Below are 24,501 nucleotides of genomic sequence, written 5' to 3' on the forward strand. Positions count from 1 at the left end.
CTGCCAGGTATCAACTTGGAGGATGTAGTGTGCCACAGCAGGGAAGATGTGGCAGCAGGAGCTGTGGCAGAGGTGCTGGCAGCTGGTCCCATTGTGCCCAGTCAGGGAGCAGAGAGAGAGAGAGGCCAGGGATGGAAGCTTTCTGACCTTGGGTGTAAGCCTCCACTGTCTCCTCACTCCCCCGTGGACAGTGCTGCTGAGTTCTGCTGGCGGCCTCCTCCTGCTGCAGCTGTTGTAGACGCTGTGCCCTTTGTGGCTGAACTGGGAAACACTTCTCTAGGTGGTTGTTTTTAGCAGGGAACCCCTTCAGCTGCTGTCCTAGTTCAGCCTCTTCTTTCAAAAGATTTTCTATTTTTATAAGCTGGGCTGTTGAGTATCTTTCCTGTTGTCCCAGTGCAAACTGTAAGTAAGGTTCCTCTCTCGTGATGCTAATCTCTTACAGTAATTACAGCTGCTTTGTGTGCACCACCTTGTCTGCAACTTTAAACCTGCCCATGCTCCTTCCTCAGCAGACTGCATGTTTTTATGTTTCTGCTCTCATTGTAGATCTAAGAACAGTAAGCAGTAACCATGCCATAGCCTGGATGTTAAACTGTCTTGGAATATCCTCTACTAGAAAATTCTTAGTATATTGCCTTTAAAAAAAATCTATTTATTTCCTATTATTTTGTGTGTAAAGGCATTTCACCTTCATGTTTATATGTTCACATGCATGCCTGGTGCCCTTGGTGGTCAGATGAAGGCATCAGATCCTTCCTCGAGTTATAGATGGTTGTGATCTACCATGTGGATGCTGGGAATTGAACCCAGGTCCTCTGCAAGAAGCAGCAGGTGTTCTTAACTGCTGAGACATCTATCCAGCCCCAGTATATTACCTTTTAATTCATCTTCACTCAAAGTTTCAGGACACAGGATAAAAGCACCCAGATTTTTTCCCCTTCAGAATGTATTGTGAATGGCCTCTAGCCCTGTGCCAGTTCTTAGTCAAGTCCTTGTTTCTCTCTGAGAACTCAAGAGCTGAGACATTACTGGCTAGATTTCTATCAATATTCTGGTTTTCCATATTCCACATTAAAGCTCAGCATACAGCACTCTAGTGTCTTTGTAGCTTATGGCTCCAAACTCTTCTAAATTCCTCTTGCAAACCACTTTTGAGGTCTAAGAGCCCCATGGCCAAGTAGTCATAGTAATAGCCCCACTTCTCAGTCCCAGTTTCCATATAGTCAGGATTCTATAGAAGAACAAAGCCAATAAAATAGGTATATATATTATTAAAGGAGATCTCTTAGGTTGACTTATATAATAGGGGCCAGTGGTGGTCATCTGGGAACTCAGTAGCTGCTCAGTCCATGAGCTAGATGCCTTAGCAGTACCCATGGAAGAGCCCGTGCTGGGAAGCTGAGGACACTAGACTCTGGTGGCCACAGTAGCAATAGATGCTCCGCTTGGGAAGACATGAAGGTGGGCAAGGCAGGTGCACACTACCTTTTCCTTGGGTCACTTTATCCTTGGTTTCCTGTTGGAGCGTGCCACTGACTTTGAGGATGGGTTGTACCCCCTCAGCCTTCTCTGGAAGCACCTTCACAGATACACTGAGAGGTCTGTCTTCTATGTGATTTTAAGTCTTGTCAAATGGACAAGATTAACCTTTACACTCTGAATAATGTGTTCATGTGGAAGAGGTTATGTGGACTTTTTATAGTTGCAAAAGAAAACAGTAAAAAATCAAGCCATCAAGGTTGCAGGTTACAACAAAGTTATAGGTCTTAGATGTTATCTGAATGAAAGTCTTAGCTTTGGGGTTGGTGGAAGCTAGCAGCCTGCTAAATTAATGAAGCCCAAAAGTTTTACCTGATAGTTCAAAGTTATGTTAGGTCAAACATTGAAAGTGGGCACTAAATGGCTATAAGGTCCTATATTGCCCAGTTTGGCTTTGAACTCTCTTTATATCTGAGGATGACCTCGAACTTCTGTCCCAATTGCCTCTACATTCCAGGCAATGGGATTACAAATGGGAGCCACCAAGCCTGTTTTATGTGATACTGGGGATTGAACCCAGGGATTTGTCTTTTCAAGAAAGTACTCCACCAACTCAGCTACATCTTCAGTCATCTACTTTATAAAAACATATATATTTGTTGCAGCCATTCATTAATATTCTGTGTGTGTGTGTGTGTGTGTGTGTGTGTGTGTGTGTGTGCGCGTGCACGCGCGTCTGTGTGTGTATGACATAAATGTACAGACTTGGGATATGACTTGAACTGTGACTGTTTTAAAATTAGAATTACCAATTCTGATACACAGTGTCTTAGACTGTTTTTCACATTATTTTAATACTATGAAGTTATTGGGTTCATTTATCTATCTATCTATCTATCTATTTTGGTTTTTCAAGACAGGGTTTTTCTGTGTAGTTTTGGTGCCTGTCCTGAATCTCGCTCTATAGACCAGGCTGGCCTTGAACTCACAGAGATCCGCCTGGCTCTGCCTCCTGGCCTAGTTTATTTTTAAAAGTATGTTTGTGATTGTTATCTGTGCCTTTAAAAATTTTAAACTATTTTTGTCTTTTTAGCTGTCCCCTTTCCTCCAACCCAACGGCTAACTTTGAAGGAAGTATTTGAGAATGGGAAACCTAAATCAGATGTTTTGAAAAACCATTTGGTAAAAGAAGGCCGGGTGGAAGAGGAGGTAGCCTTAAAGATAATCAATGATGGGGCTGCCATCCTGAGGCAAGAGAAGACTATGATAGAAGTGGATGCTCCAATCACAGGTATGAAATGCATTTGCACGGTGGCCCTTAGATTTGCACTAATTTTGAGAAATGACCACAAAAGTGAGTGTGATAAATATTTCTAGGAATTTTGAAGCAATCTCAAGATTGGTTAGAATGACTTTTGTTCCTTAACAAACAACATAAGGAGCTCAAGCTTGATGGTTAAGATCACATACTACTCTTGCAAAGGACCAGATTTTCCTTCTGAGTGTCTGGCCTGTGGTTCACAACCATTGTAACTCCAGCTATAGGGAGAATCCCACACCTTTGGCTTCTGTGGACCCCTGCACTCAAATACATATCCACGCACAGACAGACAGACAGACACACACACACACACACACACACACACACACACACACACTTAAAAATTAAGTACACTATTAACTGTAATATCTCTAGGAGGGGTATTTAGTACTGACTGAGTAACTAATTATACAGAAGTCCAGTCAGAAGCCAAAGTGATTGAATTAAAAGTTAAACTTGGTCTCAGTTGCTCTAATGTCCTTTTCCTTCTGATTCATAATTTTCACCTCATGTCTTTCTTCCCTAGTGTGTGGTGATATTCATGGACAATTCTTTGACCTGATGAAGCTGTTTGAAGTTGGGGGATCACCTAGTAATACTCGCTACCTCTTTCTGGGTGACTATGTGGACAGAGGCTATTTCAGTATAGAGGTAAAATTAACCTGGCTCTGCTGCCCCTATCGTATCGCCTTCTACTAAGATCTGCTCTCCATTCCGACACAGATGAGATTAAGATCTGAACACTGGTAGAATTTGTCCACTTTGTTACGTTTGACTTTTAACTAATAGAGAAATGTCTCATTTTATTTTAAAAACAATCTTTTTTTTTTTTTTTAACCTGTAAAAACTTGTCATATGGAAGGCTGTATTAAGCTAATTTTGAAAATAAGTATTTGCTGAGTTTTCCTTGTTGAAGATGCTGTCTGGGTGATATAGAAGGGACAGACATAGCTTTTCACTCTACAGTGTCTGGTTAGGTAATCTTAACTAGAAGACTGCAGTTGACTCTTAGGTGAACTTCCTGTGAGAACCCAGCATCGCGGAGCTCCTTACAGGTCCTGTTGCACATGGCAGACAATAGCATTCACCAGAAGACAAAACATAAAGTGGAGCTAATAAAAACTGACAATTCCTTTATATATTTTAAGAAACAGATGATGGAAACACGAGTAGAATTAAAAACAAATATATGCTTTTGTGTGTCAACATAAACTTACTTTGGGACCTAATTCATGCTTGAGTGCCATGCAGTTACAGCACATTCATGCTTTGTTTGTATTGTGGGTTTACATCCACAAGGAAAGGATCCTTTTGAAGAAGTCGTCATCATCAAGTTTGTAATATGCCCCGAAAAACCACGAGATGGCAAATTCTATAGTGTTTTAGTGACTTTAGGCTGTGTGCTCTTCACAGCACGAGAGTTTCACTGTACTAGTTTGCTCCTGGTAGAGAAAGGTTTTTCTTCTTCTCATAGCATTGTTCTTAAATGTAACTTATCTGTCTTACCCAGTGTTCAAAGAAGAGTCAGTTCTGAAGTCCCAGGAAGAATGAACAATAAGGGGCTAGAGAGATGGCTCAGAGGTTAAGAGCACTGACTGTTCTTCCAAAGATCCTGAGTTCAATTCCCAGCAACCACATGGTGGCTCACAGCCATCTGTAAGGAGATCTGGCGCCCTCTTATGGCCTGCAGTCATACATAATAAATAAATTTTTAAAAAAAAAAAAGAATGAACAATAAAATAATTTTACTCTTCAGTTAAATGGCAGTGTAGGGAGCTAGGGATGCAATTAGTGACATGGTGCTTGCCTAGCATGCACAAGGCCCTGAATTTAATTCTCAGGTCTGCAAAAGAGGGTGGGAGTAGACATTCTAAATCTGAAAAGTTCAGTTTTATCTGCTACTGCCTCAAATTCCTTTAGTGTCAGATTGAGAAGGACAAGAGTTGACGCTGTAGATTAAGACAGTAAGTCCACCTTACTGCTGTGCCTTGTCCTGCTGCTCAGTGGCACTCATGGATATCCTCTAGGTACTGGGTGAGTGGAGGTCATGCTTCTAGACTTTGTCATTGAAGGCTTTCCTCATGGTCAGCACATCATCTCAGTAGGGAGTGGCCAAAAGGGTGGGTGTTTATACTGGGTTTATTTCTTTATGGGTTTGTTAGCATGAGATGATTTAAGAGGCAGAAGGGAAGAATACAGAATGTTTTCAATAATTTATTCATTGTTTTACTTAATGAAATGTATTGTTGTTGCTGTTTTTGTTTTTATGTAAGCAGTGTTGCATGTGACTTAGATAGGCCTCAAACTTGCTATATAGCTGAGGATGACTTTGAACTTCTGATCCTCCTGTGTCATGCTTCCTTGATATTTATGTAGTGCTGAAGATGGAACCCTGGACTTTGTGCATGCTAGGGAAATGCTCCACCAACTGTGCTACATCCCTGTCCTCTGGAGCAGCTTATTAAACATAAATATTGGGGCTGGAGAAATAGCTCAGCTGTTAAGAACACAGATTGTTTTTGCAAAGGACCTGGGTTCAGTTCCCAGTATCTGCATCTTCTTGCGGCTCACAACCATCTTTAACTCTTGCTCCGGAAAAGATGAGACATTTCTGGCCTCCATGGGTACCTGATCTCATGTGCACACAGACACAGATAGATGCATAATTAAAAAAAAAATCTTAAGTGTGACAAAATAACTTTTAATTATCTATTACTATCACTTATGTAATTTAAAAATAGACTTTTAAAGTTATAATTTTACTTATATTTTGGTGCTGGGGATTAAACCCAGCCTGAATTCTCCCACTCAGCACATGGGCTTTGTTTCATCTTGGAGGCAGGTGTCTTTATGTTCCCTAAGCTGGTGTTTTCTTCCTTTCGAGACATGGTTTCTCTTTGTAGCCTTGGCTGTCCTGGAACTTGCTGTGTAGGCTCGGTTGGTCTTGAATTTCTGCTTCAGCCTCCAAATAGCTAGGACATTGCTCTCCTCCAGCTCTAGTTCCTGGTTTTTAAATAGTTTCACTTCATTGATACAATTACTAAATTATATTTTAAAATTCACAGTGAGCTTTGTACCTATATGCCATTTTCAGGAAATAGTGTTACATGTTTTCCCCTTCCTTTATCAATAATTTCCTGAGTACCAACTTTCTAACAGGCTGTAAAGATAAAATCAAGACTGAATTTCAGGTGGAGGATGTCACTCAGCAGTAGAACACTTTCCTAGCATACATGAGTTTCTGAGTTACAGCCCCATCTTCACACAGAAAGAATAAGATTCATATTCTCTGCAGGAGTTTGCCAAAGGTTTCCTTGTTGAATAAATCTTTCTGTATAATAGGAGAAGTGTTCCTGTAATTAGCAGTAATAATTTTCATATTGAAACCTTACCCAGGAGGCTAGTAAGATGGTTTAGTGGGTAAAAGCATGTACTTTTTTTTTTTTTTAATATTTATTTAACTTACTTTATGTGCATTGGTGTGAAGGTGTCAGATCCCCAGAACTGGAGTTATAGACACTTGTGAGCTGCCATGTGGTTGCTGGGAACTGAACCTGGGTCCTCTGGAAGAGCAGCCAGTGCTCTTAACCGCTGAGCCATCTCTCCAGTCCCATATGTACTGTTCTTGCAGAGGACCCAAGTTTGGTTCTCAACACACATATCAGGCAGCTCACAACTGTCTGTAACTCCAGCTCCAAGGGATCCAAGTAACTCCTCTTTGGGCACCTGCCCTCATGTACATATTCTTGCACAAAGACATACACATACACACGTAATTAAAAATAATAAAAATAAACCTTAAAGAGCTAGCCTAGTCTCCTGATATATAATAGGCACCCAGTTTGTTAAGTGAATGAATATTAATAAATTGTAGTTTGTATTTGACTTTGATATTTGATGGTTTTTTAACTTAACTTTTTTTTAATAACTTAAAACATAAATGAATTGAAAATTTTAGGTACAGTGGTGATTTAATTCTTTTTCTTTTTAAGATTTTATTTACTTTTATTTTATGTGTATAAATGTTGCCTGAATGTATTTAAGTACATGCCTGGTGCCCAAGGAGGTCAGAAGACAGCATGAGATGCTTGGAACTGGAGTTGTAGGAGAACTCGAACCTCCATATGTGGGTCCTGGAAACTGCACTCGGGTCTTCTACAAGAGCAATAAATGCTCTTAACTGCTGAGTCATCTCTCCAGCCACATCCCCTCCCAGTTTTTTGAGATAGCATCTCATATAGCCAAAGCCCCAAACTTGTTATGTAGCTAAGGCTAACCTTGAACTCCTGATGTGCCTGTCTCCACCTCCCAAGTGCTAGGAGGTTGTATAAGCATAAACCACTATGTGGTTTTTAGTTTTTGGACATTATCTTTAAAATTTTTGTTTTGGGGGCTGGAAAAATGGCTTAGTGGTTAAGAGCTTGTACGCTCTGTCAGAGGACCAGAGTTCTGTTCCGAGCACCCACGTCAGATGGTTCACAACTGCCTGAAATTTAACAAACTCCAAGAATTTTAACACCTTACATGCACAGACCATACCCTGATGCACGGACACATAATTAAAATGTTTTAACTTTTTATTTTATTTCAACATTTTTAATTTGTGTGTGAGAGAGGGGGCTGGAGGTGGGAGATCACGCCAATTGTGTACAAGTGCCTGTGGGGCAGGGAGGGTTTCAGGTTCCCTTGGAGCCAGAGTCCCAGGCAGTTTTGAGCTGCAAGATGAGGGAGCTGCAGAGTGAGCTCAGGTCCTCTGAAGAGCAGCTCACACTCTGACCTGCTGAGCATCTCTCCAGCCATTGTCTTTCTGTTTTTCATTTTTCTTCGGGAGCTGGAGAGGAAATCCAGTCCCTCACACACCACTGTTAGCTACTGTACTGTTGAGCTATTCCCTTGCCCTCAACTTTTTGTTGGTTGTTGCAATCTTTTATATGTATTTTTTTAAATATTTATTTATTATGTATATAGTATTCTGCCTGCATGTGCCCTTGCAGACCAGAAGAGGGCACCAGATTTCATTACGGGTGGTTGTATGCCACCATGTGGTTGCTGGGAATTGAACTCAGGACCTCTGAAAGAACAGTCTGTGCTCTTAACCACTGAGCCATCTCTCCAGCCCTATATGTATTTTTTAATATTCTAAGTCCTTTTTTATTTAATTTATTTATTTTATGAGTATGAATGTTTTACCTGCATGTAAGTCTGTGTATAATGTGTGTGCAAATGCCCATGGAAGTCAGAAGAGGAAGTCAGACCCCTGTAAGCCACTGTGGGGGCTGGGAACTGGATCTGCCAGATAAGTGCCAGATAAGTTAAGAGTGCCAGATAATCGAGCACTCTTAACTGCTGAGCCGTCTTTCCAGCCCCTCGTATGCATTTTAAAAAGAAAATGAGGACTACCACGGTTATTCCTTTTGTAATCTTTTCCACTCAACATCATATTAAAAGCATTTTTGTCATTAATTTTTCTACAAAGGCGTATTAGCGGCATAAATGCCATAATTTATTTTTACCATTCCTTTAGTGTTGGGTAAATAGGCTTATAGACAGTTGCTTAGCACCTTTTCCTCCCCCTTCCTTAGTAACAAAAGCCCTGTTTTGTTCCAGAAAGTAGGGCTGGGATTGCAAGGGGAATTTCAGACTCAAGAAGGAAGGCTTTTATCCCAAGCCAGCGATGACTCTGATTGGTCTGAATCGTTAGGGCAGATCCAGTGCTGCCCCTCTGGTCAGCCTAAGGACAATCATAGGCCCCTGCCGCCCACTCCTGGTGACAGCTCTCTGGCACCGTTCTCGCTCCTGTTTGCGTGTCTGTCTTAGGGACACCTGCCTATATGAAAGGGCTCTAGAAAAGTTAAAACTTTGAGGTTTCTTTTACTTTGTTTGTTGCAGAATCTCTGAAAGCCCAGACTGGCCTTGAATTCACTGTGAAGCCAAGGTGACTTGTGAACTCCTATAGAGGTCAAAGGACAACTTGTAGGGGTCAGTTCTCTCCACTCTGTGAGTCCCGAGAGTTGAGTTCAGGTTGTTGGGTTAGGCAGCAGATGCCTTGACCCACTGAGTTTCTCTCAGGCCCAGTGAATTGGATTTTGTATCACTGTACTGAAAGTGGTACAGGCTTATTTTCCACTTGGTTCTGTACATTGCCGAACTTAGTGTCTTATTGAATATACCTTTAATTAAAAACACCTATTACTGTATGGGGGTGAGGTGGGTGGGTGTGCATGCTACCGTGTGTGGCAGAGGTCAGAGGGCCGACCATCTCGTGAAGGTTATGTCCTTTCACCTTCATGTAAGTTCTTGGGACGGAACTCAGGTCACCAGACTTCCACAGCAAGCTCTTTTACCCACCAGTCCTCTCACTTTGATATATGTCTAATAGCATGTCTGACTTTTCCTTAAATCAAATTCTTAAAAGTTCTTGATTTTCTGTTGAGGGGTAGGAGCATATTATTTGTTTACCATCCATGAAGCTGAAATCAGAGTAAAAGGGTAAAGGGAGATAGGAAGAACCAGTCAGGGCAGGACTTTCAGAGACAGCACCTTTGGTTAGAAACTGGAAAGACCTTCGAGAGCAAGCACAGGTAAGTAGAGAGTCCAGTCTACACAGAGGGCATAGCCACTAGGAAAGATCAATGGCAGGAACGGCCCAGATAGTAACAAGGCTAGGGTCGTGAGCACAGTCATGAGTAAGGGGGTTAGGAAGCGTAGCAGAGGGACAGACAGAGGTTAGGTGTCGGCAGACCTTGCAAACCTAGCCAGGGAGTTTAGGTTCATTCCAAATGTGTTATGAAGCTACTGGGTTATTATTTTAATTGCTGTTGCTTTTTTATGGGTTGGGGGACTTTGAGAGGAGAAGCACAGCCATATTTGTGTCTCAGAACTCTGACTCTTTTATAGTAAACTGACTGCTGGAGCCTAGGGCAGGTAGAGAGACCCAGGTAGGAATCATAGTATAGTTTGAGTCCTTGTGTCTGAAATGCTTGTTTCTTTTTGCAGAGGTTTCAGGAACTAAAGCATTTGCATAGACTTTACCAGTGGAGCATCCCTCATCCAAAAGTCAAATCTTTGGAGTATCATGTTGACACAAAGTTTCAGATTTTGGAATTTATAATCAGTCTGTAACATGGATAAGAGATACCAGTAACAGATAAAACAGTCTTTCTCATTCTTTTTTATAGTGTCATGGTATTGCTTAGCCTGTGTGTGTGTGTGTGTGTGTGTGTGTGTGTGAGAGAGAGAGAGAGAGAGAGAGAGAGAGAGAGAGAGAGAGCACAAATGTTCATGTAGGTGAGAGAGAGAGAGAGAGAGAGAGAGAGAGAGAGAGAGAGCACAAATGTTCATGTAGGTGATTGCCAATATTTTGCTGTGACAGTGTTGTAGCATGTTTACAGTATTTTCATATTAGTGGAAATGCATGACTTAAAAATGGGTCAAGAGTTAAGTAAATAATGTAGTTTTGTAAGGTTTTGCTGCATTGTCTTTACCATGCAATTTCTTTTCTTTTTTTATATCTATTTATTTATGTATATTAATGTTGACCAGCATGTATATGGGTTCACCATGAATATGGCTGGTACCCTAGAAGTCAGAAGAGGGCACCAGATACCCTGGAACTGGAGTTCTAGATGGTTGTGAATCAGCATGTGGGTGCTAGGAACTGAGCCCAGGTCCTCTGGAAGAGCACTGAGTGCTTTTACTGCTGAGCCATCCTCAAGCCACAGTGACCCTTCCTTTTCACACAGTGAAACATGTTTGTGTCTTCTTGCCCGTGGATCTCGTCATTCAGTTTCTTTCCTACAGCCACGCCTCCTCCTAGGACTTCTTTTCAGTGCGTAGATCACCTGTTCTTTGTCACTTGTCGGGTGCTGTGTGACGTTAGAGCTAATTGTACTGTTTGAAATGGCATCTGACCCCAGAGCTGTTTATTTAAAGGCTCATCATTACCTCAGTGGTCTTATTTTTTGTTTTTATGAGGCAAGATTTTATACTGTAGCACAGGCTAGCCTCCAGTTCAAGGCAGTCCCCCTGCTTTAGCCCACTCATTGCTGGGACTCCAGGCATGAGTTGCCATGCCCAGCTTTCACCTGGTGATTTGTGATGCCACCTTTCTTGTATACAGATATTCATGAACGTGGATCTGTTTCTGGACTGTGATAAAATACTGGTATATTGTGGCACACAAGTTTTTTATATTATTTTTAATGAGCTTAAGTTTTATTATGCAACCAGGCTGGTCTAGAACTCCTTCTGTAGTCTAACCTAGCCTTGAATTCATGATCCTTTGCCTGAGTACAGGGATGACAGGCCTATGCTACCATGTCTACTAAGGACATTGTGGGGTTTTTGTTGTTGTTGTTGTTTTGAGACAATGTGTCACATAGCCTAAGCTGCTTCCGTTTACTGTGTAGCCAAGGTTGACCTTGAACTATTGATTCCTTACAGATTTTTCTGCTTCAGCCTCTGAAGTGCTAGTATTATGGGTTTGGCACATTATGTTTTATTTGTGAGTGCTGGGATTCAAACTCAGAACCTTGTGCATGCTAAGCAGACACTCTACCAACTGAGCTATATCTCTAGCTTTTTGTTGCTGTTCTATATGTAATTTTTTTTTCTTTTTTAGTTTTTTGAGACAGGGTTTCTCTGTGTATCCCTGGCCATCCTAGAACTTGCTCTCTAGATCAGGGTGGCCTTGAACTCACAAAGATCCGCCTGCCTCTGCCTCCCAAGTGCTGGGATTAAAAGTGTGCGCCAAGGCATGCACCACCACCGCCCGGCTTTAAATGAAAGTTTTATACCATGGTACCCTATTTCATATTTCTATATAAAAGCTTGTTCTTTTTTGTATTCAATTTTATATCCTATTTTGCTGAATTCTTCTATTATTTAAGCTCCTTTTAGTATTAATTTTTCTGTTTTCTTTTCAGTTATACAATTATATCGTCTGCACATAATGATACTTTTAAGTTTTTCCTTTACCCATTCTGAAGCCTTTACTTGATTTAATTTGTCTGATTATATTGGCTAACACCTCTATTGCAACACTGAACAGTGACAGATAGTTAAGAATCTTGCCTTGTTCTTGGTCCTAGTGTTTTCCATCGTAAAGCAGTGATGCAGATTTTAGGACTATAGTATGTGTGTTGGTAGCTGTGCCCAGAGTTCTCAGTGTTTAGATGCTTAGGAGAGATTTTTATGAAGCCTATTCTACCAAATTTAAGGGTAACATTCGAAAGCTAGATTACATTTTCAACTTGGGGTTTACAGTGAGATACACCATATAGAACATCATTTTGATGTAGTCACATTGTCTTTATGTATTGTCATGGTCATGAAGAACATTTATCCTTTAATTGTGTCTCCTAGTGTGTGCTGTATTTATGGAGTTTAAAGATTAACCATCCTAAAACATTGTTTCTGCTTCGAGGAAATCATGAATGCAGGCATCTTACAGAGTACTTCACCTTCAAACAGGAATGTAAGTATACATCTCTGGAGAATGTTTAGGTATCTCATGTGCTGCCATGCTCAGTTAAGATCATACTTAACAAAATACAAAAATGAAGCCAGGCTTGGTGGCTCTCGCCCGTAACTCAGTACTTGGGAGGCTGAAGCAGAAGGACCACCTCAGGCTTGAAGCCAGCTCGGACTATAGATTGAGATCCTGTTTAAAAGAAACAGAGACGAAAAACTAGGTACCCCTACTCTTATCAGAGAATGAGACACACACATCACTTTACTGATTGATAGATTGGTCTCCATGTGTTCCTATTGGATCTTCTTGCCAGTGACATCCTGTACTGGATATGGGGGGTTAATGGCAACCTTCTTCCCAGTAGGGCCTGCAAGGAGAGGTCAGAGTTATGAAAAGATTTAAATAGTAAGCCAGGGCTAGTGGTCATGCCTGTAATCCCAGCACTTGAGAGGTGGAAACAGGATTATGAATTGAAGGCCAGCCTTGACTACGTGGTGAATTCAAGGTCAGTTTGGGCTACATGAGACCTGCTCTCAAAAAACAAGAACAAAAAAAATTTCCTTAGACACTAAAGTCTGTTGCAAATAAAGGCTCTTCAGATCATAACAGCCTCAGAAGCTTATTGAAATAAACACACCATCAGATAATGACCAGGAAAGTTTTCAAATTAGATTTACTCTTGGTAGGTATTTGAATTGGTGTCAAGTATTTAGACAGCAGTTTTGCAATATTTGTGAAGATTGCAGGCATGCATTCCCTTTGCTCAATATTTTGACTTGTCAGAATTTATCATGCAGACTGTATACTGATGCTAAAGCACTGTCAGGAGTTCAGTGAGCTCACATATGAATCATGTCACATTTAGCAGGGTCAGAAGTCTGGATCCTGGTAAGTTTTGCTCAGCTGAGATCACGGTATTGTGAGGACTGTGAGAGTCTTCCTCTGAGATCACTAGTTGTTTGGAGTCCTTAAAACTGTGGGTTTAAGTTTTTCTTTTCCAGCTAGCTTCTAACTTGGGGGTCACTCTTGGTTTTTAAAGACTACTTTCAGGTTTTTGACATACGGGTCCCATAGAGAGTTCCTAGTGTAGGCGTTGGTTTTCTTCTGGCCCAGTTTGAATGAGTCTCTGACTTTTATAGTCAGCTAGCAGGAGGAAGCCTCTGCTCTTTAAACGTTCATGTGCTTGGGCCATGTCCATCCTTGTGAATCTTCCCTTTGCTGTCTAGGGAAGTGTAATAGTGAGAGTCTCATCATAGGCAGAGTTTCCATGGACTCAGAAAAAGTGGATGATTATACCAAGTGGAAGCCAGTAGGAGTCAAGTTGCAGTTTGCCCAACACAGATAGATGGATGAAAACCAGTAAGATATTTGCTTCTTAAGGATGTTCATGTCAGTGTTAATTATAATCAGAAAATAATTGTCAATAAAGGGCCGATTAAATACAAAATGTTAGTATTGGAGTTGGGGTGTGGGTGTGGCTGTTAGAAGATTATTTTTGTGGATCCAGTCTTTGCTTCTACCTTTATGTGGGTTCCCAGGATTAAACTTGGGTCCTCAGGCTTACACAGCAAGTACTTTACCTGCTGAGTCATCTTTCTGGCCCTCAAAATATTTTTAAAGCAATGCTTGGCTGCTATTTAAATATTGAGGGATCTATATGTGCTGTCTGGAGAGATGCTCAAATATGCTGTTAGCTGAGAGAAACCATTTGCTGGCCATTGTGTGCAGAAGAAACTGGCATTAGTGTTTACTTCTGGGGTGCTGGGTCAGAAGGTCTTACTTTAATATCCTCTCTAGTACTATTTAAATTATTATTTTTTTTGCCATCATTATGTACTACTTAGTAATTTTTTTCAAGCTGCTAATTTAAAAACTACTCAGTTGGGGACCAAGTATTGGAAGGGCTTTTTTGGAAGGACTTTTTATTTGTTTTGTTTTCTTAAAGATGTGATCTTGCTATGTAGGCCTTGCTGACCTCAAACTCACTATATATAGGCTGTCCTCAAACTTTCCTAGGTCCTTTAGCCTCTTGAGTAGATGTATGCCACCACTCCTGGCTCTTACAGGCTTTTGTTGTAGTTTTTTGTTTTTGTGTTTGAAGGCTGCAGGTATACTTCAGTGCATGTGAAAGGCCCCGAGTTCAACCCTCAGCACTATAAATAAATATTTTTTTTTTTTGTGTATGTGCATGGGAATGAGCATGCCCTGCCTTTGTGGAGGCTCTTGAATGGACTCTCCCTTCTACCAAGTGAGTTCTGAGGATTGAGTTCTGGTTTGGGCTCAGCAACAGGTGCTGTCTCCCACTGAGCCATTTCCCTGGCTCACAAATAGTTTTTTTTCCCCCCTGGAGCTGAGGACCTAACCCAGGGTCTTGTGCTTGCTAGGCAAGGCGCTCTACCACTGAGCTACATCCCCAACCCCACAAATAGGTTTTGAAGCCCTCCTAGTAACTCAGATGGATGCAATTGATTAAGAATGACTGCAGGGCCAGTGAGATGTCTGAGCACTTGTTCCTGTGCCTAATGGGCTGAGTTCAATCCCCAGGAAGCAGGGAATCGATTCCTTGAAAGTTGTCCTGTGACCTCCATATTTGTGACATTATGTATGTTTGTGCATGTGCACACATGATGTAAAAGAAATCAAAGAATGACTGTGCCAATGTCTGAAAAAACTTTCTACTCTCTCACCTTCATCTACTTTTAAGATTGGAAAGTACTTTGCAGTTTCTCTAATACATCACTGTTTTTGCCTAGAAAATGAAATAATATGTATAAAACAGCTGATAAAGGCCCTGGAATATGCTTGATGGAAGTCAGCTACTTGTACTTAGAATTGAGTGAGTGGCAAGAAAATTGCCTGTGGATGTTCTGTTCTGAGTGAAGTGGGTGTGGTGGTTTTGGTGTGACACGGGTCCTCTGCGTTGCCAGGCTGTGCACAGCAGTTCATTGGGCTTAGACGCAGGCTTCTTGTTTGGTTTGGTTTTTAAGGAACCTTTACTGTAATTCTCCCACCTGTTCTCCCCCTTTAAGTAGAGTTTTCCTTTGTTCTTTTGTGGGGTTTTGGTGCTGGAGAGTGAAGTAGATTTCTTTTGTGATCAGCATAATTGGTTCCATAATTGGTTCTGACTATTTTTAGAAGATGGAACAATAGGTTCAGGAAATGCTTTGAGCGTCTTACTTTGCCCAGAGCTTCTTACCTCCTGTCTCTGTTTGCTTTCAGTGTGCTTCTCGATATACTTCAGCCCAGTCACTTCGTTTCCTGTAGAGCGTCTCCCACTTCATTTCTAATGCTGCATGCAAGATGCAGATAAATCTTGGAGCAAGCATACACATTAAAGTACAAATGTGATGTTATTCCTATATAAGGAAAAGCATAGGGTGTTGCATGGGTGCTCACTGATAAGCTGATTTCGCCTATGGGCCACTGTGGCTTTTAGAATCACAACCATATAATTAATGCTAAGTGGCATCAGTTGCAGAGTGCGCAGCTGCAGGCTTGTTAATGTTTTTAAGGAGTGTGGGCAGAAGCGTTTCTTGTCTCATATCAATATTTGTGTGTGTGTGTGTGTGTGTGTGTGTGTGTGTGTGTGTTTTAACAGTCCTATTTTTACTTTTTACTTTGAGAGAGAGTCTAAGTTCCCCAGGTTGGCCTTGTATCTCCTAGCTAGCTGGAATTACAGGCCTGTGTTACCAGGCCTTCATCACATTCATTCTTATTTATACTGGGAGATTTAAATTTGTTTTGTTTTGTTTTTGAGACAGGGTTTCTCTGTGTAGCCCTGGCTGTCCTGGAACTCACTATGTAGACCAGGCTGGCCTCGAACTCACAGAGATCTGCCTGCCTCTGCCTCCCGAGTAATGGGATTAAAGGTGTGCGCCACCACTGCTGGGCTGGGAGAGGTGTTTTTAAGACAAGGGCTTGTTAGGCTGCCCAGACTTGCCTTAAATTTGTTATTTAGTCCCTGCTGGCTTCAAACTCTCAGTGAGCCTCCTGCCTTATCCTCCTGAGATTCTAGGCATGTGTTCCCATGCCTGGCTAACAGATAATTTTTTACATACTATCTTTTTATTGTTATGTACTTAGAAAGCAAGAAATCTGGATGTATTGTTCCCATCTCATAGTTCTGGATCCAGATTTCTCAGGCAGAGTAGTCTGTTGTTTCATGAACTGTTTTTTGATAGCTTACTGACAAGTTCCAGAAACTCTTATAATTTCTTAATGAGAACAGCATCATTTAAAGTAGCAGATTGGCCTGGTTAGACTGGCGTATTCATAAAGTCAAGGGCTGTGTAGTTTGTTTTCTTTTTTCTTTTCTTTTTTTAATTATTATTATCAAGCTGCTCTTAGAAGGATGACAGAATTTTATCTTACCCTCAGGATTCTTCAGCTAGGCTAGGAAATTCAGTTGGCTCAGCACTGCACCCCTTTAATCCTGCCATAGGAGGCAGAGGCAAGTGGGTCTCTAGTGGGATGGGAGGGACAGAGAGAGAGAAAAGACAGACAGAGGGCATTTTAGTGAATGCAAAGAAAAATTAAGAAAATATATGCTCAGTGGCTAGGCAGGTTGTGGTTTCTTACAAGTAATGCTGATTCTCAAAACTCTTCCTAGAATTCTTTCAAAATTTTGTTTTATTGCTGTCCATGGATGATGCATACCTGTAATCCCGGTACTTAGGAGGTGAATTGAGGTCAGATTGGGCTATGAGACCTTCTTTTCTTTTAATTACATATAAAAGTTTGTTCCATTCTGTTGTATTATTGGCAATAGTTAAAACTTGTATAAATGTGACCCTGTGGTTGTAATTAGTTCTCCTTTATTTTAGAGAAGTCTTATCCTACAATATAGACATTAATTTTTCATGAAAATAAAATTTTGAATCAGCTAATTTGACCTTCAGGAATTATAAATTTGGATATTTAGATTCTGTTTAATTTAAACTTAAAAATAATGGTATACACAGTGGCACATGTCAGTAATCCCAGAACTCAGGAGGCTGCTGGTTCTAGGCCAGCCTAAGCTTCATGGCAAGATCCCATGTTGAAAATTCACAGGATAGGGAGGTAACCATTTGGTAGAGCACTTGCCTAGCATTTTTAAGGCTGTCGGTTCCAATCCCTATACTCTGATTAGGAAGAGTTTGTGAGAATGCTTAAGAACATGAACGTGCCTGAGTTCTGTCACTGATAAGCTTGCAGTTCTGGCCACTGAGCCCAGTTCCCTCCCCTTTTATTTAATTGTGTTTGTATTTATACATGTATTTCTATGTATGTCTGTGCACCACATACATGCCTGGTGCTCTCAGAGGCCAGAAGAGGGCACCAGATACCCTGGAACTGGAGTTCTAGATGGTTGTGAATCACCATGTGGGTGCTAGGAACTGAGCCCAGGTCCTCTGGAAGAGCACTGAGTACTTTTACTGCTGAGCCATCCTCAAGCCCCAGTGTCCCTTCCTTTTCACACAGTGAAACATGTTTGTGTCTTCTTGCCTGTGGATCTCGTCATTCAGTTTCTTTCCTACAGCCACGCCTCCTCCTAGGACTTCTTTTCAGTGCGTAGATCACCTGTTCTTTGTCACTTGTCGGGTGCTGTGTGACGTTAGAGCTAATTGTACTGTTTGAAATGGCATCTGACCCCAGAGCTGTTTCATCAACCTGCAGTTACAGACAGTTGTGAACTGGCATGTGGACGGTGAGGACTGAATCCTGGTTTTATGGCAAGTCATCTAGTGCTCTTAATAGCTGAACCACCTCCAGCTGCCTTCCTCAGCTTTTAAGTGAACATAGAAAGGGTATCTCCTTTCTAGGGATTCTGTGAAGATGATTGGTTAACACTCAGTTAAACCACTGTGTGCCAGGCGTGACTACACTTTACACACATCTGAGTACACTTTAATCCTCACAGCATCATGACTTGTAAGGATTATCATTCTCATTATATAGTTGGGAAAACCAAAGCACATGAAATGAAGACATTCTCCCAAGGTTCCAAGCTTAAAGCTAACAGATCTGAGGTCCAAACTGAGAGAGTTAGGTTACAGATCATTTATCTGATCACCGTGCTGGGTCAGGAGATTAGCTCACTGATATATACTGTGGTCACTATACATATGTATACTAACTATACATCTATAGATATGTAGTCATTACAGAAAATTAGGAAAATATGGCAAAATAGGATTACAGATACTGTCTCCAGTCTAATCCCTGGGCGGGGGGGGGGGGAGAAAAAGGTAACATATGACCACCTATTTTACTCACATACTAATGCACCATGAATTTCTTTTCCCCTAATTTGGCTTTTGGCCTCCTGTTTTGATTTACAGAATGACTCTCCCCAGATCTGGCATCTATTTGGAAGTAAGCTAAGGGCTTTTTCCAAGTCATTGTTAGGGTGAAAAGCAAGGTATCAGTACTGGATGGTGGTGTGGAGCGTGGAGGACTGTGAAAGACAAGGTGTCAGTACTGGATGGTGGTGTGGAGCGTGGAGGACTGTGACAGACAAGGTGTCAGTACTGGATGGTGGTGTGGAGCATGGAGGACTGTGACAGACAAGGTGTCAGTGCTGGATGGTGGTGTGGAGCATGGAGGACTGTGACAGACAAGGTGTCAGTACTGGATGGTGGTGTGGAGCGTGGAGGACTGTGAAAGACAAGGTGTCAGTGCTGGATGGTGGTGTGGAGCGTGGAGGACTATTCCACTTCAACTCTTAACCTATAGGCAGGGTTAGGACTCTTTTATTTAAAGGAATTTCTATTGATGTTGGTAACAAAGGGAGTCTGCCTTTGGACTTTCAGGAGAAAATGTCCAACACTGACCATATATTAAAGATTTTTTTGTTTGCTTTTATTTTGAACATATGTTATACTTACATCTGGATCTACTTTTGAAATAGCAAAGTAAGGATGTAACTATAAGAATGTATAAAATTAGTGCTGGGCTATGGTGGCACACTCCTTTAATCTCAGCACTTAGGAGGCAGAGGCAGGAGGATCTCTCTGAGTTTGAGGCCAGCCTGAGCTACAGAATGAGTTCCAGGACAGCCAGGGCTACACAGAGAAACCCTGTCTTTAAAAAAGAAGAAAAAACAAAAAGGTACAAAACATGGTTCTTACAAACTCCAAGCTCATATTAAAGTAGCATATGCTATAAAATAAAAGGTTTATCTACCTCTGTGATAAAGTGTGAAAAGAAGCCACAGATTCCCTTAAGGCCAAACCCCAATCACACAGTATTTGCCACAAAGAGAAAACCCAGATTTTCATAAATGGAAGGCCTTCTCACTTGAAATAATCCATGGTTTACACTTTCCTTTAGGATCTCTTCTCTTTCTCTTACCTAGTCACTGAACTCTGGCCAAGATTAAGATTCCCACACCTTTAATCTCAGCATTCAGGAGGCAGAGGCAGGTGGACCTCTGAGTTAGAGGACAGCCTGGTCTACAGAGAGAGTTCCAGGACAGCCAAGACTATAGAGAAATCCTGTCTCAAAACAACAACAGCAAAATAATGAAGTAAAAAATACAAAACAGTTCAATAATCCAAACATTTTTTTTTGTTGTTTTTTGTTTTGTTTTGGGTTTTGTTTTTCCAGACAGGGTTTCTCTGTGTAGTTTTTTGGTGCCTGTCCTGGAACTCACTCTGTAGAGCCACCTGCCTCTGCCTCTCCGGGCGGAGTGCTGGAGGATTTAAAGACGTGTGCCACCACTGCCCAGCAATTCAAACATTTTTTTACATGAACTCTAATAATATAATAATAATAATAATAATAATAATAATAATAATAATAATAATTTACTTACACATCTTTAAAGTAATGAGCAAAAAAGGAGCTTGAGAAATGGCTCAGTGGCTAAAGCTGTTCTTGCAGAGGGCCGAGGTTCAGTTCCTAGCACCTACATAGCAGCTTACAATGCTCCTGTGTGTACATACGTGTGCATACACATGGGCAAAACATTCATACACATAAAAGTAATAAATCTTTTAAAAAGAGTAAAACAGAATGAACAGAAAGGTTTTTGATACAGAAATAGTTTTCAGTACTGTGGGGACAGTTCCACATGGGGTGGGGCAGGGACCCACTCTGTCTTAGAAGCCCCATGGATCACAAATACCAGGCTTCCTTTGTAAAAGCTTTGCTGGCAGAATTTGAGGATCCTAGAAGGACCCTCAGAGAAGCCCAAAGCCATAGCTTCCCTCCAGGTAATATGATGCTGCCTAATAATTGCCAGCTGTGTTTTCAGGTTTCCAGGGCAACAGAGCTAGAAAGTTAATCTAAGGAAATACTTGTCTTTAGAAAGGGAAGGAAGTTCTGTTAGCCCTTGTCTGCAACTCTTGAAAGACATCATCTCATGAATGGGACCTTTAGACTTGCCTGAAACCAGTGGCTTCTAAGCTGGCTTCACCTTCCGACTTCTAGGCATGACACTGTTTGTTCTTTGACTTTGTCCTCTTTTGGTAGGTCGGATTAAGTATTCAGAGCAGGTGTACGAAGCGTGTATGAACACATTCGACTGTCTTCCGCTCGCTGCTCTCTTAAACCAGCAGTTTCTCTGTGTACACGGAGGAATGTCACCTGAAATTACTTCTTTAGATGACATAAGGAAGGTAAGTAACCTTTTGTTGTTTTCATAGAGTCTGCTGTTAAATTTTTGTTCTTTATCCCAGCCAATTATATATATATAACATATATATAATTATATATAACATATAAAAATAGCTAAAATTAAAAGAAAAGACAATCAGAAGTAGAAAAACCGAACTTACTCACGATCTTGTCATTGTTGGATAACTGTTATTAACACTTGAGATACATATATTTCTCACTTCTTTCTCTTTTTAAAATTAAAACTTTTGTCTTATTTTTTGAGACAAGGTTTCTCTATGTAACCCTGCCTGTCCTGGAACTCACTTTGTAGACTAGGCTGGCCTCAAACTCAGAAATCCACCAGCCTCTGTCTCTGTGCTGAGATTAAGGGCATGCGCTGCCACCACCACCACCTGGCCTTGAAATTAAATCATAATGACTAAAAGTATACGATTCTTACTCTATAACTTTGAAACTTATATATTTTAAACACATATGAAATTTATGTATTTTAAACAGGGTCTCTCTGTAAAGCCCAGGCTAGTCTTAAACTCAAACAATTCTCCTGCTTCATCCACTAATATGCCAGAATTATTCAACATATGCCACCATGCCCAGCTTGAAAACTTTAAATTACGTTCCAGTGTGCAAGAAACATGAAAGCGTCCTTCGCCAGGTCCCTTAACCTTTGAGTACATTGTCTTTGTAAAATGAGGAAATGTGAAGAAGTCCTCCAAGCCCTGCCAGCTCTGAATGCATTGACTTGAACATCCTAAATGGTAGGGGTTGATTGCTCCATTTTCCTTACACTGTGATTATTTCCAGGATTCTGTGTCTCCTGGTTGAGGAAAGAGGAGCAGCCTTGTCCACTTGCGCTGCTGCTCATGGCGCCTCCTCACTCTCACTTTCTCTCAGTTCCCACAGAGAGATACAAAGCAAGATGGCCCTGAGCCCACAGCAGTCTCCCCAGGAAGAGGTCCACTGTGTGCTGGCTTTTAAGCATCTAGCCTTTCTCCGTTAGTAGATTTGTGTTGAACATTTATGAGTCAATTGTGATAAAAAGGCTCCCCTCTCACGCAGCAGAAGCCCTCTTCTTGACTCTCAGATGTTCCAGTCTGTTCAAAACCTAAGTAGTTATATTCTTTGATTGTTTTTTTTTTGTTTTTAGTTAAAGCAGCAGTGACTAAAAATGTAAGTTAATAACAAATATTAAGTGTTGCCACTGCATAGAATTGAAAGAAAACGTCTCTATTGGAATAAAGGAAGCAGTGGAGACCGACTGCCAAGCTTTCCTGTACCGCTGTTTCCCATAGAAAACTGAAATGAACTTGAGATTGGTCTCTAAGAGTCTGTGGGAGCTGATTTCACGGTGGAGTTGGAAGAGTGTGACGAGTAGCACAGAAGGCCCGGCCTTTTCTACAGGGTCTCAGTGACAGGACAGGGTATTACAGACCTCTGTTACAGAACACCGTTCTCTCACAGGACCATCCTTCGGGGCCCACTGCCTCCTGGTTCACACATTTCTGTAGGTGGAAGGGGACTTTGACGTGCCTGCTTCCAAGAACCCTTTTGCTTTCCTGATTTGTTTCCCCTTTTGGCTCTTGTGTGTCTTCTAGTTAGATAGGTTTACTGAACCTCCTGCTTTTGGGCCAGTGTGTGACCTGCTTTGGTCTGATCCCTCAGAGGAGTATGGCAGTGAGAAGACCCTGGAGCACTATACCCATAACACTGTCCGAGGCTGCTCCTACTTCTTCAGGTAAGCTGGTCCTCAGAGGAGAAGCCGTGAAACAAACTGGGATGTTAGGTTTAAGCCTTATTTTTACTGTTTTTAATTATATGTGTGTGTGTGTGGGGGGGGGGTATATGTACATGAGTGCAGATGCCCATAGAGGGAGGCTAGAGACATAATCATCAATTGTGGGTGCTGGGAACTAAACTTGGGTCTTCTGCAAGGGGAGTACACTCTTAACCACTGAGCCATTTTCCAGCCCCCTGTGATCTGTCTTAGGAAATTATTAGTTTTTGTGTATAAGTGCTGAGCCTGCATGTCTGTCTGTGTACTTCTGTGTGCCTGGTGCCCTCCAAGTCAGAAGAGGGCATTAGATCCCCTAGAACTGGAGTTGTGGAGCCGCCAGCCAGGTGGGTGCTGGGAACTGAACCCGACTCCTCTGAAAGAGCAGTAAGTGTTCTCAACCACGGAATCATCTCTCCAGCCCTCGGTTTTTTTTTGTTTGTTTGTTTGTTTGGTTGGTTGGTTTTTTTGTTTTTGTTTTTGTTTTTTTTGGAGCCAGGGTTTCTCTGTATAGCCTTGGCTGTCCTGGAACTTGCTCTGTAGACCAGGCTGGCTTTGAACTCAGAGATCCACCTGCCTCTGCTTCTCGAGTACTGGGATTAAAGGCATGTGCTACCATGCCCAGTTTTATGAAATTATTCTTAAGTGGTTCAGATCTTAAACATGAAGTATAGAGATTTCTGTTTAATCTCAATCACTCTGCTCTTATTTCTCTCCTCTCTTTTTCTATCCCCCGCCTTCTTTCCTTCCCTTTTGGTGCTGGAGATCAAACCCAGGACCTCACACATGCTGGGCAAGCACTTGTTCAGTTCCTTAAAAGCAGAACACTTCAAGTTTTCTTAGACATTAGTCCATTAGTGTAGTATAGTGAACACAGCTGCCTTCCAGTGTCTTGATGTTATCATCTGTAAATGATCTATTATTTGTTCCTAATTATCATCTAGACACTACCTAAAGATTTTATTTCTTTTTATGTATGAGGGCATTTTGCTTGTGTGTGTGTGTGTGTGTGTGTGTGTGTGTGTGTGTGTGTGTGTGTGTGTGTACACGTACCACATGTGTGCCTGGTGCCTGCAGAGACAAGAAAGCATTGGATCCCCTGGAGCTGGAGTTACAGATGATTATGAGCCACCTGTGGGGACTGCAAACCGAACCTAGGTCCTCTATAAGAGCAGGAAGTACTCTTTACCACTGAGCATCTCTAGACAGTGAGCAGGCATGATAGTATACACCTTTAATCCCAATGCTTGAGAGACAGAGACATGCAGATCTCTGTGATTTACAGGCCAGCCTGACCTATATAGTCATGCCAGCCAAGGGCTACATAGAGGAATCCTATAGAGAGAGAGGGGGTGGTCAGGGGATCATATTATATAGTGAAAAGCTCTCCAGCTTTTGGAACTTCTGGTATAGACAAAAATAAAAAATGAACAGGACACTGTGATCTAAGCCTAGGACATTTCCTGGAAGTTGGCTATTGTCCTAAAGCTCACATGTGACATTTTGGTGTGGTTTGCCAAGCAAAAAAAAAAAAAAGAAAAGAAAAGAAAAGAAAAGAATAGAAAATAGGGAAGTTTGAAATTATTTTTAATTCCAGTGTTTTATTATGACAAATAATGCATTTATTTAGTTCACTAAAACACTTGCTGATTGGCTAAGATAATACAGTAACTAAATGAAGTAAACATATACAAAAGAAACTTTAATTTATTTGCCTTTAAACATTTTAAAAATAATCTTCCTGTATTCTTCTCTGCTAGCCTTTCTAGTGACTTATGTAGTGAAACAATTTAACTTTTCCTTCTTTTGACATTGCTTAAGAACTTAGCATTGTTGGCTGAATGTCATTTGGTA

The 24,501-nt window shown here is 41.3% G+C and overlaps 1 protein-coding gene across 1 annotated transcript in view; it reads left to right on the top strand.

The window, feature by feature from the left end:
* Ppp3cc (protein phosphatase 3 catalytic subunit gamma) overlaps positions 1 to 24,501 on the top strand; it is a 72,752-nt gene that overhangs the window by 20,553 nt on the left and 27,698 nt on the right. Inside the window, exons 2-6 of the mRNA XM_028877587.2 lie at positions 2,573 to 2,770; positions 3,327 to 3,451; positions 12,164 to 12,275; positions 20,730 to 20,875; positions 22,472 to 22,611. Coding sequence (XP_028733420.1) covers positions 2,573 to 2,770; positions 3,327 to 3,451; positions 12,164 to 12,275; positions 20,730 to 20,875; positions 22,472 to 22,611 — 721 coding nt within the window. The remainder of the gene's footprint in view (positions 1 to 2,572; positions 2,771 to 3,326; positions 3,452 to 12,163; positions 12,276 to 20,729; positions 20,876 to 22,471; positions 22,612 to 24,501) is intronic.

The sequence above is a fragment of the Peromyscus leucopus genome, chromosome 9 (assembly GCF_004664715.2).
Source record: "Peromyscus leucopus breed LL Stock chromosome 9, UCI_PerLeu_2.1, whole genome shotgun sequence".
In the NCBI taxonomy this organism is placed as follows: Eukaryota; Metazoa; Chordata; class Mammalia; order Rodentia; family Cricetidae; genus Peromyscus; species Peromyscus leucopus.